This window comes from Populus nigra, chromosome 7, assembly GCF_951802175.1.
Source record: "Populus nigra chromosome 7, ddPopNigr1.1, whole genome shotgun sequence".
NCBI lineage: Eukaryota > Viridiplantae > Streptophyta > Magnoliopsida > Malpighiales > Salicaceae > Populus > Populus nigra.
The window spans coordinates 6,544,056-6,563,107 of NC_084858.1; the positions used below are offsets into that span (position 1 = coordinate 6,544,056).

Here is a 19,052-nt window from a genome sequence, read left to right on the forward strand (position 1 = left end):
AATTTATCTTGTAGAATTATAGAAAACAATTTGTAATTTACTGTAATAAAAGTCTAAAAGCACCCTTTTTTTATCTATTAGGATGGTTTTCGATGTTATTAGTAACAAATCAATTGATCATTTTAATCTTACCATTCCATCAACAAAACATCAAGAAATCTGTTTAAATAGGTTTAGTGATTTCCTAGAACTTCTAATTTAAATAGATGTCAAATTTTATAAAAATTCATGTTATTACATATATTTTCTATTAATGATTTTTTTTCTAGAGAAATTGTGTATAAAAAAAATAAAATAAGAAAGTGTTGAAGATTGTTCACACACTGGCAATGTGACGTGAACTGCAGCAATGTTTTTCTTTTAATTTTGTTTCCTAAACTTTTGTTTTTATCAATTGAGTTTTTTAATTGCAAAGTAAATAGCAAATTGATTAGTATTTGTTGGTTAGGGGACAGAATTGAAAGGATGACCAACTTAGAAAAACACTAAAAACAAGTGGTGTGTTTAAAGGTGGCATGAAAAGTAAAATGTAGTACAAAATTTTAATTTTAAACATTACAACTTATTCGGTCCTTTATTTTTTTCTAAATTTAATTTAGTACAAAATTTTATTTTAATTATTTTTAATTATGTGGTTTGTGAATGAGAGAAGTTTCATCGAATTCCAGTAAAGAGAGAAAGTTGTTGTTTTTAAATGGTCTGACCATCAAATTGGTTTATCTTGGCTTCCACGGGCTTCATTTGAAGAAAATAATTATATGATAGTTGTTCAAAGCCTTAATGTTACCTAAAAAAATATATTGAAATTGAGAAAGACAAATCTAACTCAGTTTGATAGAATTATTTTCTGGTTTTCTAAGGTTAATAAATTAGTGTATATGTATCTTGTAGGTGTTTTTGAAGATTTTTTACAAATGAGTTTTAAATTAAAAATGAATCTGACTTAATTTTTCAAACCACAACTGGTACCTGAAAAGTATTCTTTTATGTTTAAAAATGGTTCTAGAGAAACTCAATCCGTGATCTCTCTAACTATCGCTCCAGGTATGTAACTAGCCCATACTTGGACTTTAAATTTCAATCTAATACTCTGATTTGATTTAGTATTTTGTTCTCCGGTAACTTTTTGATTGGTACAAACCCTCATCTCTTTCTCTATACTAAAATGAATGAATCTCCTTTTTAGTTGAGTTTTCTTTTATCAGTGGAGGAACTGTTTTTTGTGTTGTAAAAGTATTTTTGAAAAAATTAAAAAAACATTAGATTTAAATTAATATTTTTTTTTTCAAGTTGGCTGGGCTCTCTTTTAGTGGCTTGGATGAAATGCAATAATAGAGGTGATCATTTTTTGTTCGGTTCAGTTTTTATCAAAAAAAAAAGTAACCAAACCGAAATTTAAAAAAAAAACAACCGAAACCAGTTCAAATTGACCGGTTTCGGTTTGATTTTTTAGGATAAAAACCGGTTCAAACCGATTTGATTCGGTTTTGATCCAGTTTGGTTTTTTCAGTTTTAGACTTATAAAACCAAAACCAAACTAAACCAGTTAATTTTTTTAAAATTTTAATCAATTTTTTAAATGAATAAAAGTTCTCTAGTAATTTTTGTTATAGCTCCTTACATAAAATTTAGATTTTCATTTTTGGTCTTTATGACGACGTGGCCACAAAGAAAACTGTCTGCAGGTCGCCTTTTTATCCTGCCCCTTCCTCGCACAATTCCTTCTCTTTCTTTCTTTTTTTTTACCTAAAAGGAACATTTCCTTTTGACATTTGCCAAGCAAGAGATATCCTTCGACATCAACATCCGATCTTTCGCATCTAAACACCCACCCAATCAGAGCTGTTGTTTCGCACTTTGCTTCCCCAGCAACACGTCTGTTCCTTCACGTTTGCTTGGGCATTATTAATGTTGCTTCTGGTTGTTGTTTGGCGTTACATGCCTTGCATCTATACCCCACTTGGAAGAAGACCATGATAAAGAATCGTCTGTTCACCAATCAGGAAAGCAGTCGAACCGAATCCATTGTTTTCATTCTTTAATTTCTTTATTCATTTTGGTCTACTTAGTTTTTTATCCTCTGATTTCTTTTTAAATTACAACTCTCAGGTTAATATTTTTTTATACGCCGAGTAACCTAGTTAATACCATAATTAGATGACTCTGGATGCGTATGAGAACGAAAGCAAGGGTGGGTAAAAGTCGATAAAACAAAACAAGCAGTGAATGTTTGCAAACGAAGATATATTACTTCATTTCAATTTTTTTTAAACAGGGTGAACACGATAAGTAACCATCGGTCAAAAAAGCAGCAACCAGAAAATCAGAACACGAGAGATCCCGTAACCAAACAGAACCACAACTAAAACTAAGCCATTAAAATCATAAAACAACCAAGTGCCTCCCAAACCTAGTCCCTCCAGCTACCACCATCAGATCCGCCCCTGGAAGAATACCTTGATCCACCATCACCGTACCCACGGTCACGTCCACCACCATAACCACCGCCACCGTATCCACCTCCACCACCTCCATATCCACCTCCACCACGGCTGTAACCGCCTCCGCCACCTTCACGGCGACCTCCGTAACCGCCACCGCCCCCACGGCTGTAGCCCCCACCGCCGCCGCCGCCGCCGCTTCCGCGGGATTGTGCTTCATTCACGGTGATGTTACGCCCATCAAGGTCTTGGCCGTTCATTCCATCAATCGCATCTCTCATTGCCTTCTCGTTGTTGAAAGTCACAAATCCAAAGCCGCGAGATCTTCCAGTCTCGCGATCATTTATAATCTGTGGACAATTAAAAACTCATCAGATCTAAAGGGACTATCGTGATAAAGAGAATAAAAATGAACAAATCGATCGATCTTCGAGCCAGAGCACTGAAGATGAACGTACCGATTGGTGGTTAGTGACAGTAACATAAAAGAGAACAGAGAACAGTAACAAATAGTAACACAAACAGATCAAACAGATAATGGATCGCCAGAGCCGACACCGATCGGGCCGGGTCAGATCCGTTTCTGCGAAGGCAAACGGACCTTCGAATCGATGATTTCACCGTACTGGCTAAACGCTTCTTGAAGGGATTGGTCAGTAGTGGCCCATGCTAGGCCACCAACAAAGCACCTGTACTCAACCTCAGCGGCCATTGAGAAACCCTAGGATATATTTTATAAAGATGAAGGGTAAATTGGAATAGAAAAGGATGAGGAAATCATGGGAGGCTGGATAATGGCTTTATAGATGGGAGCGGGTGCGTATTGCGCGCATTGGGAGTTAACTGGGGTTAAATTTCGAAGCGGTGAATGTGCGAGCTTGTTTGGTTACGAGGGAATCGTTGGTGTCTGGTGTTGAATATATGTATCCTGGGCGTTTGGCCAGGGGCAAGTTGACTTCTAGCGGGTGCATTAGTGGCAAGGTAAACCAAGTTTTTCGCTTTTATATGCGGGGTACTGAAATCAATAGCTATAACATTATGTATTTTTTATATGTGCTTTATATAATTTTAACACTACATGGATTGGATGTCATTAAATAATTCCATGAATGCTATTATTATAGAAAACACTTAAAGTGTGATATTATAATTGTAGATGAAAACTCACTATTTATTTTTTAATAATTTATTTAGATTTTTGAAGTTTTTTTTGGTAATTTCATCTTAATTAAAGATAAATTGCTTTTGATTTTTAAGTAATGATGGGATTGAAAAAAGAGAGACCATGATAAAAATGATGTAAAAAATAAATGGAGTTTCAAATTTTTAGTAAAAAATACACTAAGGTCCCCTGTCTTAAAAAATAATATAATTTATACAATTTAAGTCTTTTTAAATTTCAAAAAATCAAACACGATAAAAAAATTTGTTTTTTTAATTTTTTTAATCATTGATTTTACATGGGGAGGGAGAGAGGGAAATTACTAGATTCTAATAGTAAAGAAAAAAAATCAATGTTAACACCCATTCCTGTTACCAAAATAAATAATTTTGGTGTTAATGAGTTTCATCTAATGATAAGAGTTCCACTTAGATATTTATACACCTTTAAATTACATATAAAAAAACCATATTTAAACTTAAGAAGTTTTTTGGTTTGCGGTTGATTTCAAATCTTTGTGTGGTTTTTTTTTGTTTTTTAGGTCATTTATGGGTTTTTACAAGTGTTTAGACTCTTTTTTCAGATATTTTGGGTCAAATGGGTTGAAAAATGAGTTTTAAGTAAAAAAACATAGACCTTATTTAAGTAGCGTCCTGAAATAACCTTCCACCATGTTGCTTGAAGCATTTTTCAATGTAATCCTCGCTCTTTAGATTTCTAATTTTTATCATTAGTCATTTTATAAAAGTTTTAGTGGTTTTTAATTTTATTATTCAATTCAAATTAATTGTATTATGTTTTTCAATTTGGTCCTTTGTTTTGATTTTTAATTTTTTTTCTTAGCCCTTTTGCGAATTTATTTTTCAATTTTACCCTTTAATTACAATGTTATTTTTATTTTTTATGCTCATTCTTTTTTTGTCCTTTTACTAAATTAATTTTTTCCTCAATTTTATCATTCAATTAAATATAAAATTTATCTTGTATTTTAATTTTGTTCTTTATTATTTTAATTGTTATTTTTAAAAAAATATTTGTATAATTAAAATTATTTTTTCAATTTTATTCTTAAATAATTAATTAATAAAAAATTAAATTTTATAATTTTTATAGATATAATGCTTTGGTCTAATGAATTGAGTTAATTTGCTTCATGATGCATAACTCCGCCGCTCATATGAAAAAAAAAAAAAAAAAAAAAAAAATCGCATGACGTAAAGTTCCAGCAGCAGCAGGATTTGGTGCCAAAAACAGGAATTAGCTATCCTATCCAGGTTCCGCGTACCCTACCCTAGTCGCCATCATATAGTGTCCTAAAATAAACAACCACTTTTGCCTTCTTTTGGCCCGGTAAACCATGGTTAGCGAAACGCGGTGGCTTGAGTTAGCGCGCAGAAAGCGTGGGGTCAAGCGGGGTCCACACACGCGGCTGCTAAGGGGATACAGCTACAGAAATATCTACAGGCTTCGAAAATATCTAGGGTAAATTTCATTTTCATCCCCATGTGTTATCAGTGTTTCCTTCATGCCTCCCTAAAAGTTCAAGTTTCAATGTGATCCCTGATTATGCATATTATATTTTGTGCTAATATTATTTGATTTTTACGGTTCCATTTTATGATTTTTCAATGCTCCAGTCTGAGGGATCAAAATTAATATTATAAAATTTACAAGGCTTAGAATATAGTTTTCTAAATATCATACGACACTGCAACTTTGTCCCTCCTGGATATGTGTTTTTTGTGTTTTAAAAGTAATTTTTAAAAAAATTAAAATTTTTTTATTTTTTTATTTTAAATTAATATTTTTAAATTTTTTTAAATTTTTTTTATATACTAATATTAAAAATATTTTTTTAAAAAATAACCACACAACACTCTATAGTTTTTTTTTAATAGGAGGACAAGGCTTCAAAGAGCAGCCGACCTCCTCGTCGTTTGTATCGGTTTTTGTGGTCCCTTGATCATGAACCACAAATATGCCGACAAATAAATGTTTTAGGTTAACTGCAATCTACACTTCCGAAAATAGCCTGGCATCGTCCCTGTCAAGAAATTGAAATATAAAGCTGATTTCTTTCTATTTTTCTAAACATAGTAATAATATCTTTTTGCACAATAAAAATATATTAATATCCGCAAATGGAGATTCGAATGATCTGAAAAACTATAATGGTCCATTGATGCTTTTATATTACAGCCAAGGATGTTGATTGTTGGGGCACTGCTAGTGCTAGTGGATTGCTTGAACAATTGTGGGCTATCAAGGGACTAATGGGCCATGGGGTGAAGCCCACTACAAATATTTGGACTATTAACGACCCGTGTAATTATGAGATCTAAGAAGCCATTGTCCAATAACTAGCCACGCGGGTTGACTTCATTTGGGCTTATGGGCTATTCTGTAATCATAGGCCTTTTTAGTGATGTGGAACATGTATTTAACCTTAAAGTGTATTTTTTATTAAAAATATATTAAAATAATTTTTTTATTTTTTTAAATTTATTTTTAATATTAATACATTAATAACTAGAACGATATAAAAACATTAATTTTTTTAATTTTTTTTAAAATGTTCATGAAATGAAAAAATAATTACATGGTAGAGATATTTGGAGACTCGAACCTTATTCATTAATACTAAATCCTTTCTAATCCAATTTTAAACATATGGTTCAATCCCTAACGATAAATCAATAAAAAAAGAGAGGTTAATTTCATCATGGATCGTGAGGGAGCCTCATAACCTGGATCAAGTCAGCATTGGAACGGAGAAAACAATTTATCGAGTGCTGGTTTAAGATTCAACAGTGGAAATTCCAAGTTTTATAATGGTTTGAATTGTCTACACTCTCGCAGTCATTTTAGGTAGATTTAGGAGCGGCGTGCCTGTCGACGTTGAGATTCAAAGTCCAACTTGTTAATTTTATGATTGCTGCTGGAACCTGCATCGGCTGAGAGCGAACATTTTGCACAAAACTAAAAAAAAAAACGATGAAGTGCCTTGACCAGTTGTGATGACAACACAGATTCAAGTATTTGTTTTGCGTTGTTCCATGTACACACCAAAGTGGTGGCGTGTCGCCATTTCCTTCTTTCACTGTCAACGAAATTAGCAAATGCTAGAGACGTTCAACCCCACCATCTTTCTTCTTCTCCTTTTTTTTTTTAAATTTTTTAGTTCGGGTTTAGTTGGATGACATGATCATAAGTTTGCCTTGCAAGCAATTTTGTAGGACGTCATTGTGAAAATGTTGTTTTCTTCCACTCTAAAACTATATAATACACACACACACACACACACACACAAATAAATAGCTAATTTGTTGAAAGTTGAATCGAACTTGATAACTTACTGGTATAGAATTTAGCTTAAACTATATTATTTATAAATTATTTTTGATATTGATTAGGTTAAATCCAGATAAGATTCTATTGGGTCAATTTCAATATCTGTTTTTCTTAATTTTTATTCAGAATAACATGGTTTTTATTTTACATAAATAAAAGAAAATTGAGAATCCATGCTCCCCACCCTCGGGGCATAGCCCGGCACCCAATTTCCACATAAATATTTCTGAAAAGGATTAGGTGCAGTTTTAAATACGCTGACCCTGCTAAACCCACGGCTTAGCCTGGCTAACGAACTACCATAGACCCTACAGGGATGGATATGCGGGCTGAAAGAAGGTCCAGAACAGAGGGGAGAGGAAATAGCTTAGCTTGTCAAGAACAACAATCTTTGTTTTTTAAATTTTAGGGGAGGGGAAGGGGAACTAGTCTTCGTCTTTCAATTCCTTTTTTCACCACAAAACGAAGGACATGAGTGTGACAGTGACTGCATAAATTTTGTCCTTGCTTTACTTCCTCACAGATTCCCTTCCCACCCACAGCCCAGACAAGTTATTTTCACTTCACAATTTTTAAAATATGTTTTTAATCATTTTAACTTTATATTATCAGACGCATGGTTACAAAAGTTTAAGGAACGCGTATTGTTGTCCATGATCATGCTTTCTCAGCGACTTCGTAGGGAAAAAAACAATCAGTAATTATAGTTTTTTATTTTAAGCAAGGAGAAATCTTTTCTCAACCAGTTAGAAAATAATATAAAATATATATTAAAAATTTAAATTATTAAATTAACTTGATTCTTTAATATAGTTTTAAAATTTTAATAATCAAGTGATCATAAATTTAAATCTCATCATCTTTATTTATTTGATTAAAATAAAAATATAAAGTAGTGTAAATTTATATAAGTTTTAAACCCAAAAATTTTTTGCTTAAAAAATATATATTTAAAATTTTAAAATAATTATTTTTAAAAATTTTATATAGAGGTTTTTTCAATATAAAGTAGTGTAATTATATAGAGGTTTTTTCAATGTACTTTTTTAGTTAAAAATTTTTCATTTCAAATAAAAAATTTTATGTATACATTTAATTAAATAAATAAAAAATTATATGTATGAATAAAGAAATAAAAAATTATCAATGATATTTAAAAATAAAACTTAAAAAATTAAAAGACAAGTGTGAATTAAGATATGTAATCTCGAAAGACGAGACATTTATCTGGTTGTGTTTGCTAAATTTTTTTATTTAAGCAAACAATAATAGAAATAAAGACATAAGATCGTATAAAATAAAAGAGGAAATAAACATCATGTAAGGTTGCTCATATTAGAAATATTATATGAAAAAAAAAATTTATTTTATTTTCAAAAATAAAATTCATCCATACTAAAGATAAAAAAAAAATTATAGATGAATTAAAAAACTCTTCAAATTTAAATGCATAACTAAAAAAATAATCATCATTTAAAGAGACTCTTTAAACAAAATAAAAGAGAGAAGGGGTACCAATTTAAATATAAATTAAAAGAAAACAGAGAAAAAACCATAAAAAATCATTAATTAAAAAAAAATAAAAATAAAAAGAGCAAAAGTCAGACATTGCTAGGCCTAACAAGCCAAACCACCCCATCTGACCTGTTTTGTTAGGAACCACATGCGAGCTTGCTTGGGCTCTTTATTTTATTTTATTTTTCAATTGTCTGCCCCAAATTATTTTGAAAAACAAATCAGACGATGCATCTAATTTGCCTAGATTTCAGTCACTATGGTACCTGTAAAATTGGGGCTCGAGTTTCTTTTATCTAAAAAGTTGTTTTCAACTCATTTTTTACCCCAAAACACCTATAAAACATAGTATGAATCATGATAAATTTATTTATGGTCTCAAAAAACTAAAATCAACCCAAATCCAAAAATCAACCCAAACTCAAATCTATTTTTTCACAAATTTTAAAGGTAAAAAAACACGTAATATTTCACCCTCTCATCAAATGAAACCATTTGATATAAATATCGTTCATTTTGATGACCGAAATCGGTGTCAACAATATTTTTCTCTCTTTACTACTGGAATTCAATGACCTATCTCTCTTCTTTGTTAATCAGAAACTAAAAAATAACAAAAATAAATTTTTTGTACTAAAATTGAATTGAAAAAATATTAAGGTACTCAAGTTGTATAATTTGCATGATTTTTAAAGTTTAGGGACCAAAGTGCATCCTTTATGAAACTTACGACATGCCACCCATGTTTGGCTTCCTTTTCTTTCGTTCCCTCATTTTTAATCTCACATTTTTATAAAAAAAATCAAAATCAATTAGTCTTTAATCAAAACTAAATCGTCAACAAATAATTGAAGACCAAATTCAAAAAACAAAAAAAAATTGTATAGCCTATCCACAGTAATATGTGATAGGATGACCAGTGGAGCCTTGCACAGTGAAAAACTCATGCCTTTTAGACTAATACCTAACTAGTTACCTAGCCAGCAATACTCCGCGAGCTATAATTTTTTTCAACAAAAAATCAGATATATAGATTTTATTGACATGTTTTTTTACATAAAAAATTATAAATGTAAATAAAAAAGACATCTTATTAAATAAATCAAGAACTATATGTGTAAATACATGAAAAAAAATTCATTAATAATAACTAAAAAAATTAAGAGACAGATATAGATCAAGATATTTGACTCACAACATGAAATATCTACTCAGCTGTGTTTATCAAATTTATTTATCGAAATAAATTTTTTATTCAATCAAATGATAATAAAAACAGACACAAACAAAAAATCAATTAAATAAAACAAAAGGAGAAAAATATTATGCAAAACTGCACACATTAGAAATATGATCTAAAAATAAGTATTTTTTATTTTAAAAAATAAATTCAATCTTAATAAAACATAATGAAATATTTATAAATGAATCACAATAATATATTGAAAAACTAAACAGATATAAAATAGCTAAGAAAAAACCTCTTTTAATAAAAAAAGTTAAATAAGCAAAATAAAAAATGATAGAGAATGAAAATTAATTGAAGCATAAATTAATAAAATTATTTAAAAAATAAAAGACATTAAAAAAACAAAAGCAAAATTAAAAAGAAGAAGAAGAAGAAAGACAATGATAATCTAGGTGCCACAAGTATGCTTCAAGAACAAAAAAAAACAAACGATTTGTGTTATAGACCTAATTTTCTTTTTCTTTTTTTAAATAATATTTAATAATAAAATTAAAAAATAAAATGAGAAAAAAAATGTCAACCCGTGTTAACTTTTGAAACTTGTTACCTGAGTCATTAGACTGGAAACATTATGAATGAAAAAACAACGAAACTCAATTTTCAACAAATCAAATGCTGAATGATTAAATTTGGAAAAAAAATCAATTATATAAAAATATCCAAAACAAAAAAAATTATAATTAAAATAATGATGATGAAAATTAAAACAAAAAATAAATTAGAGGGCAATTGAGGGTTAAATTGAAGAGAAAAATAACTTTAACAAAAAAAAATGAAGACCAAATTAAAACAATAATACACCATGAACTTTGATTGTAAAATGAAATTAAAAGCCAATAAAACTTTAAAAAAATAGAAAAGGAAATAAATTAAAAATCCAAAGAACAAGGACAAAATCGAAAGAAATAATATATGAGAAATTGTACTTGAAAGACTAAATTGAAAACAAGTAAAAAATTCTTAAAAGGACTAAGAAATGTTTTTTAAAAAATAAGGACTAAAATTTAAATAACAAAAATATTTTATTTTGGAAAGAAAAAAAGGTAAATTTAGAGAATAACTCATAAATAGTTTATATCAACTAATACCTTATCCATAATTTTTTTTATTATTGCTACCGTTATCATTACAATTATTACTATCATTACTACCAATTATCATAATAAAATACTACTACAACAACTACTACTATTATTATTATCATCATCATCACTATTATTACTAATATTGTTTTATTATTATTATTATTATTACTATTGCTATCATAATTATCATTATCATTACTATTATTATTATTATCAAAATTACAACCATTATCACCATCATCATAAATTACTACTATTATTATTAATATTAGAAAAAATAAAAACTTTGAACTTGATTCATATAATAAAATTAAAAACTATAAAAACCTTAACAGAAGTATCAAGGAAAAAAAAATTAAAAGAAGAGGAACCAAATTGAAATCATTATTATTGTAATTGAAAAAAATTCATAAACTTGATTTGAAGGATATAATTGAAAGCAATAAAAACTTTGACAAAAGAATAAAGTAAAAAATAAGAAATTAAAAGCATAAGAACCGAATCGAAACATATTGTATATACAAATTAGAAACCAATCATTAGATTAAAAATAAATAAATTTTTAACAAAAAGGAAAACAACAAAAATAATAAAATAAAAAATAAAAGGACTAAATTCTAAATACCAATAAAATTAAATAAATAAATCTTTAACAAAAAGGAAAACAACAAAAATACTAAAATCAAAACTAAAAGGACTAAATTCTAAATACCAATAAAATTAAGGACTCTAGTACTTTTTAAGAGGTAAGTGAGAGAAACAAATGGGGGAAAAAAAAAAAGAAAGGGTTATTCACGATAAATCAATTATATTTTGACTATGTGTGCCGAAGAGAAGATGACGAGGAATAAAATAATATGGTGAAAACCTACCTTTTACCATCGAAAATCTCCACATGCGCCGCCTAAAATACATGAAGGCTCCCACGCACCATTATCAATTTTTTTTTTAAGCCAAGAACATAAACATCACTCTACTGTTGTAGTGAATAATTAAGTGTGTCAATTACAGGGAGATCACCTTCACTTTTAGCATATTTGTTATAAAAGAATAAACGAGAGCATCCATAATTCTCTCGACGATAACAAGGAGCCAAGGACAATGACAATTTTGGAAGAAAAAAATTGCTAAAAATATAAGTTAGGGAAGCATGGGCCTAATTTTTACCGGATAATAATAAAAATTAATTATCTGTCGGGACTCGGGCAGCCCCTTCCCCCGCTGATGTCACACGCAGGCGGGCACACATGTTGATTGGGTGCAAATCACTAAAAACTAGTATCTGTGATTAATTTAATCTCCTGCTCAGATCCTTCAAGAACTAGAGAGAAATGCCGAAAGATCACCACCTTTTATCAGATGCAAAAAGGTGTTATTGAAATATTCAATGATGACGTGTTATTGTGGATCAAAGCTAAAATAAAATAAAATAAAATAAAAGATGCATCTAGTTTTACGTGGGTCTCGGCTTGATCGAGTCACAAATCATGAAATATATATTAAAATAAAAGATCGCCAAAGTATCATTCGCTGCCTGGAATCATATCCTAATCAACAAAATACCCTCTTTTTTTTTTTTTACTTTCGTTATTAAAAAAAGACCACTGATCTCAAGGCCACGGCCTAAGAACATTAAACAAATGCCGGGGCTGGGCTGCCTGAAACTACTTGCCTGTGAGTGCTCAAGGGGCAAATAATTGAACGGTCAGGAGGCCTCCATCAAGGAGAACAGTTGAAAAGATTTCAGCGATTAATGGTAGCTTGACCTGCAAGTGTGATCTTTATGGAAGGTTCTGGGGATCTACTAAAGTTCCTTGTGTGATAATTAAATGTTTGCTTTACTTGGCTGACACAGGAAGACAAAAGTTTCGTTACCGTGGTTCCTTCCAAGGGAGGAAATTGAAAGTATCCGTGTTATGCGTGTATCGTTGTTGTACATGGTATTTTTAAAAATATCTTTTTTATTGAAAATATTTTAAAAATATATTTTTTTTAATTCTTAATATCAGCAAATCAAAACTATTAATTTTTTAAAAACAATTTAATTTAATATTTTTTTAAAAATAATTTTAAAAAACATATTTTAATGCAAAATCAAACACTCACATGGTTTGTTAACTTCTCTTCCGTTTTAAAACAAACCACAAAAAACATAGCATTATTTATGGTTTATTTGAGATTTTGGTAGTGATTACGGTTTAAAGTATTTTTCGTTTACAAATGCATCAAAATGATATTTTTTTATTTTTTAAAAATTATTTTTGAGATCAGTACATAACACGGTTGAAATCACACTCCCTCAAATTTTTTAAAAAAAATTACTAAATTTTTTTTAATCTTTTCAGACAATCACTTTAATGCATGGGGATAGAGGTGCGATGAAATGTGATTAATTTTTTTTTAGGTGCAATCTATTTAGAGTATAAATCCCGCTCCATTAAAAGTAAAAAATATATAATTTTTGTTGTTTTCTTTATCCCACAAAAAACTCAACTATTTCTCTATCCGAAACACATCTTAAAAATCTTTTTGGTATTATGTTAATGGTTGATTTTAAAAGCTTTTTTTTATTGTAAATATATCCAAATAATATATATATATATATATATATATATATATATATATAGAGTACATCAACATTTGAAAACATAAAAAAAAATTAAAATATTTTTAAAATAGAAAAAAAACCATGGGAATTTTTTTATAAAGAAAATCACCGGAGAAAGGGAGATTATTTTAGACAAGGACATGACAGCCGACAATGAGGGACACTATGCAAGTGGTGAACCTTAGGACCAAGTCGTGGTTGACTGACTGGCTTGTTGATTTGAAAGAGTTTCCTACTCAGAAGCTGCGATGCTTATTTACAGTTACTGAGATACTTTGAGTTACATGTACTACTTCTTCAAGATTTACAGCTAGTTGTGTCAGGCCATGTTAATTTTAAAATTAATTCATAAAAAACAAATTTTCTCAAGAAGAGGGTTTGCACCTTGGAGTCCACGAAAACTAGAAAAACATAATTTATGTAAACATAGTATTGAACTTATAATTTTTCCATGTTCTAAAGTTAAACCATTCCTTCTCGCTTGCCTAAGTTCTTGGTTATCGCCATTACTTAATGCAGGAGGCTACGTTATTCTTGGTACGGACCTTTTGAACTTTAATCTGCAAAGATGGGTTCCAAATCCAGTAGATCTTATGGGTTTCTGTGTCTTGTCACTTCCTCTTCCCCTCTGAAATTGGCTCCCCTTTTACACTACTGCTCTATCATCTCAACCTTCTGAGCATGTTCAAGGGAGGAGATCTAAATCGCTGAACAGAGGAAACAGGTGGCAACATTAATTCTTCCATTTGGAATTTCTTCAACATTACTCTTACAGGCTTTTATTTTCATGCTGTTGCTGTTCTAAAAAGGGCATGACTACTGTATTGTATGACAAGATATCCACAATCCCAACAAACACGAAAAATACTTTTGGAATGAGTGGGTTTGGAAATCTTGGGAAGTATTTTTTACACCTCTCTGTTGCTTCGTAGGACTAATCATTAGATGAAGACTTGCAATTGTCCCTTTATTAATCATGTTGTGAAATGTAAAATGCAAAATTTAGCCTCAAGTTATTCGATTTTGAAAGGATAACTGCTGGAAGGATTAGGGCTTTTAATAAACCATGCATGTTTTGCAAGAGATACCGGAGAAGATATTAAATGCGATTGTTACCGAGATGGTATCTATTAATAATCAAAGGAGGTGGGAAGAGTTTGGTCATTTAATTCCAAAGCGGGTGGAAATGGTTATGGCTAGCTACCTTCCTTCTTCAACTAATATAATGGAACATGATTCATATTTTTGGTGCAATTCTTCCAATGATATATTTTCTATTCAATGAAACCTATGAAAGTGAATGCAAACTATATGCTAATAGTAAGGGCTGGAGAATTGCTCGCAAGAGAGTGTAAAGTTAAAGTACAACATACATTTCGGTAAACCAATTCGACATTAGACTGGTTAGCTAATTTTTTATTATTCAAAAATTATTTTGACAGGAATCATTGGATTATTAATGACCTTCCCATAAATTTATATTCGATATTGTATTTAGTGTACTCTTCCTTGATTAATTTAAGTTTTAGGATTGAAAGCCCTGATTTTCAACAACCAAGAGAGAGAGAGGAGAAGAGTTGACCCTTAAACATTTATTTGAAATTTTAATAATAGTGACAATTCAAAGTACTTTTTACTTAAAAATATATTAAAATAATATTTTTTATTTTTTAAAAATTATTTTTGAGATTAGTACATTAAAATTAAAAGAATCTATATATATATATATATATATATATATATATAAAATTTTTAACAAAAAAGATAATAATTAAAATTTGAGGAAAAACCGCGTTGCTCTTTGACTCTACGTGCACTACTGTCCCTCTTGGCCTAAAAAGAAAAGAAAACGAAAACGAAAAAAAGAAAAGGTTCCCTCTTCCCTCTTCCGTCTGCCGAATGGCCAATTGGATTAAAATGCGACAATCGACATCATGAAATAATACTAGAATCTACAATACTAAATTACTAATTAATCATGTAGTTTTAATTCAAATAAGTTGACTTAAAAAGGTTTTTGCCCTTTTCAAATTTTAAAACTATCATTTAAATGGTGTATTATCTTAAAATTGCTCAAAAAAAATATTTAATTTTATCTATATCATATAAATGAATGTAAAAATATCTTAAAATAAAAAAATATGCATGAAACTACTGGATATGTGTTTAGTATTTTGATGTATAATAATTTTTAAAAATATTATTTGTTTAAAAATATATTAATATAAATCTTTTATATTAGTACATTAAAATTATAAAAAATTATGAATTTAACATTATTTTACAAAATATATATTTAAAATAAATCCAAACATAATTAAAAAAACGATAGTTAAGTGGTATACTTGTGGCCTACTCTTTCTTTAATATTTTTTTTTATAATTTTAATGTATTAATATAAAACGATAGTCTTCATATATCGTACGTTGAATTTTTCGTTTTTTGAGCGTGACAAGACGCGTTCTAGACAACTTGGGTGGCCTACTCTTTTTTTGTCTCCCTCTTGTTCAACTCCCTCCCCCGTTGCAAAGTTTTCCTCACAAATCCATTTGCCACGTTTGACAATTTAAAGTGTTAAATGCAAAATAAAATAAAAAATAAAATAAAATTGTTACGTGAGAAGACTTAAGATGGCAAGGAAAGTATTAAACGACAAGCAACGTATAAAATTCCACACGTCGGAAACCAGAAGAGTATATACATGAGAAAATTCAACAATTCTAATAAGGTTAAAAATGTTATGGATTTTTCAAGACATTTTTGGAATTCATTGTGTGAAATATGCGCAGGAAAACCTCATTTAATTTTGTAATATTGGCAGAAAGTGAGGATAAAGTTGGAAAATCGTGCTTTCTATAGTTCACAAGGAAATTGTGTATGTATAAAGTGATCATATAATCAAAGTGGAACATGAATTAATAATCCCTTCATAAAATTTGAGTATTTTTATGTCTAGTGTATTAATAAAGCAAAGAGAAATATCTGCAAGTAGAAAATAATGGAATGTTTTGGAAAAACTTTAATGACAAATTCTTTGTGTTGATTTAGGCAAGAAAGGAATTTTTTACTGGTAATTATTATTATAAAAAAAAACTAAAATTCATCAGTAAAACACACATTTTATTGTATATTAGAACAATAAAATAATACAAAGCTTGCAATTAGGGTAAAATCATCTTTTCAATAGGATATATTGGCCATCACAACATTAATTGAGGATAAATTACTTCATACATATTTTTTTAGCATAATAAAATGTCTTTGTTGCCCTCAAAAGCAAAAAAAATGCAAGCTTTTGATCCTAGGAATTTTTTTGTCTTTTTAATATTATTTGCATGGTTGAATTACATTGATGCTCTTAAAGGCAAAAAAACCCATTAAACTTGCACAAGAAGGTTTTTTTCATCTTTCTAATTTTCATGAACATTTAAGTTATGGAATTGCACTTGAAATAAAAAGAATATAAACATGGTTTCAAGGGAATTTTCATCTTTCACTTATGTTTTTTTATTTATTTTTGGGTTAACTTAGGGTTGCTTTGGTACTTTTACAAAATTAAATATTATTAGAAAAATTGTATGCATTAATGACTGGCAGCCCCCGTGCCATTCAGACAGTGCTTGTAGGGCTGTCTAATTACCAAAATCAATCGTTCATGACAGTGTTTGGAGTGATGTATCGTTCTCTTTGTGCTAGTATGATACATGTTCGTGGCGGAGGTGTGGTTCAGTTTTAATGATTAATTTTTATTTTATTATCTCTTTTCTCTCTCCCACCCTAGAAATTGATGCCATCCGTTTCAAAAATTAATTGTGTCCTTTAGATTCTATTTCTATCAATTTTGGCCATTGTTTTTTTTAATAATATTTTTTTTGCTTTTAATGTTTTTTAAAGTTTCTTTTTTCAATTTAGTTCCTAGGCATTTTATTTCATTTAGTTTTTTTTTTATCCAATTTGGTTGTTATTTTTTTATTACTTTTTTTTTGTGTATTTTACCCTTTTTTTATTAATAATTTTTTTTTCAATTTCATCCCTTATCATTTATTTCTTTAATGGTCCTTATTTTTTTATTGTTATTTAATTATTATTTTCTTGATTTTTCTTGTAATTGTTTCTCTCAACATTTTATTTCATTTTTTAATCATATTTTGGTCCTTATTTTTTTAATTGCTCATTTTATTATTTTTTTAATTTTTTTTTTCAATTTAGTCCCTCGATATTTTATTTATTATTATCTAATTTTGGTCTTTATTTTTTTAATTGCTCTTTTTTTTTAATCATTTTCTTGATTTTTTTTCCTCCACATCTCGGGTCGCGAGTAAATGAAATTAACTCGAGGTGACTTAGGTTTTTTCTCAATGTTTATTTTATTTATTTAAATTCAATTTTTTTTTCTAGGTCATTTAAATTTTTTTTAATCCCGATTTCATGTCATGGATGACGAATTAGTAGAGTGAGCCAATGTTGATTCGAGTTTTTTTATAGGCGTTTCTTTTTTGAAAATAATTTTTTTTTCAATTTTATCATTTGAGATAAAGTTATTAGGCTTTGAGTTTTTGTGATTTTTTTATTTTTCATTTTACGAGGTATCTTGATCTCATATACAATGTATTTTTTAAGTTAAATTTAGTTAACTCGGGTTATCCTCGCTTGTGCATTTTATTTATGTTAAAATAAATATAACTTGATCCATGGCGTAGCATCGGAAAAAAAATCTTGTACATATAGTAAGACTACGTTTGTTTCCTGGAAAGTGATTATGGGAAACCACTTTCCAAACTTTCTTGTGTTTGTTTGTCATTAGCAAAGTTGATTAACGGAAAACACTTTCTAATCAAGGAAAATTTGACTTGGTTTCTAGGAAAGTGTTTTCCTTTTATTTTGGGCGGAAAACACTTTCTGGAAGTTGTGAAAAATTTAGAAATGTAAAATTATTTGCTGATTATATCAAATTTGGTCCTCAAACTTTTGATTATATATATATATATATATATATATATATATATATATATATTTGTTCTGAATATTTTTTTTTCAATTTCATCCCATAGAATTTATTTTTTATATTAACTTTGGTCATCATTTTTAAAATTGTTATTTGCTTTTCACTTAGTATTTTTTAATTAAAATTTTGTATCTATCAAATTTGGTCCATATTCTTTTGATTATTACGTATTTTATTTGAAATAATTTATGAAATATTTATTATTATTATTTTAATTTCTTCATTTTTCATTTTTTTATTTTTTAGATTTGATTTCTATTATTTTGATTATTATTTATTTTATTTGAGATAATTTATGAAATTATATTTTTTTTTCAATTTCATTGTCATTCAACTTTTTAATTTGTAAGATTTGTTCCTCATTATTTTAATAAACTTGAAAAAATAAAACATTAATAAGTTATTTTCTAACTCATTTTCTATGACATAACTAAATACTGAAAAGTATTTTCCAACTTATTTTCTATTACACTACCAAATATCGAAAAATAATTTACTTTTCCGGAATTTACTTTGTAAAAAGAAACTACTTTCCAGCAAACAAACGAAGCCTAAAAATAAAACCTTTTTCACTGTAAAAATGACATACTTGAATTTTTTTCATTTTTTTATTGTAGTAGTGGAAAATCTGGAATT

At 28.7% G+C, this 19,052-nt stretch overlaps 1 protein-coding gene across 1 annotated transcript; it reads right to left on the reverse strand.

Moving 5' to 3' along the window:
* Positions 1-2,227: 2,227 nt before the first annotated feature.
* LOC133699731 (glycine-rich RNA-binding protein-like) lies at positions 2,228-3,226 on the reverse strand. Its single transcript, XM_062123128.1, has 2 exons — positions 3,043-3,226; positions 2,228-2,791 (listed from the first exon to the last, which is right to left on the reverse strand). The coding sequence occupies exons 1-2, from the start codon at positions 3,151-3,153 to the stop codon at positions 2,411-2,413; spliced, it is 492 nt and encodes a 163-aa protein (XP_061979112.1). The 5' UTR covers positions 3,154-3,226; the 3' UTR covers positions 2,228-2,410.
* Between the last annotated feature and the right edge of the window lie 15,826 nt (positions 3,227-19,052).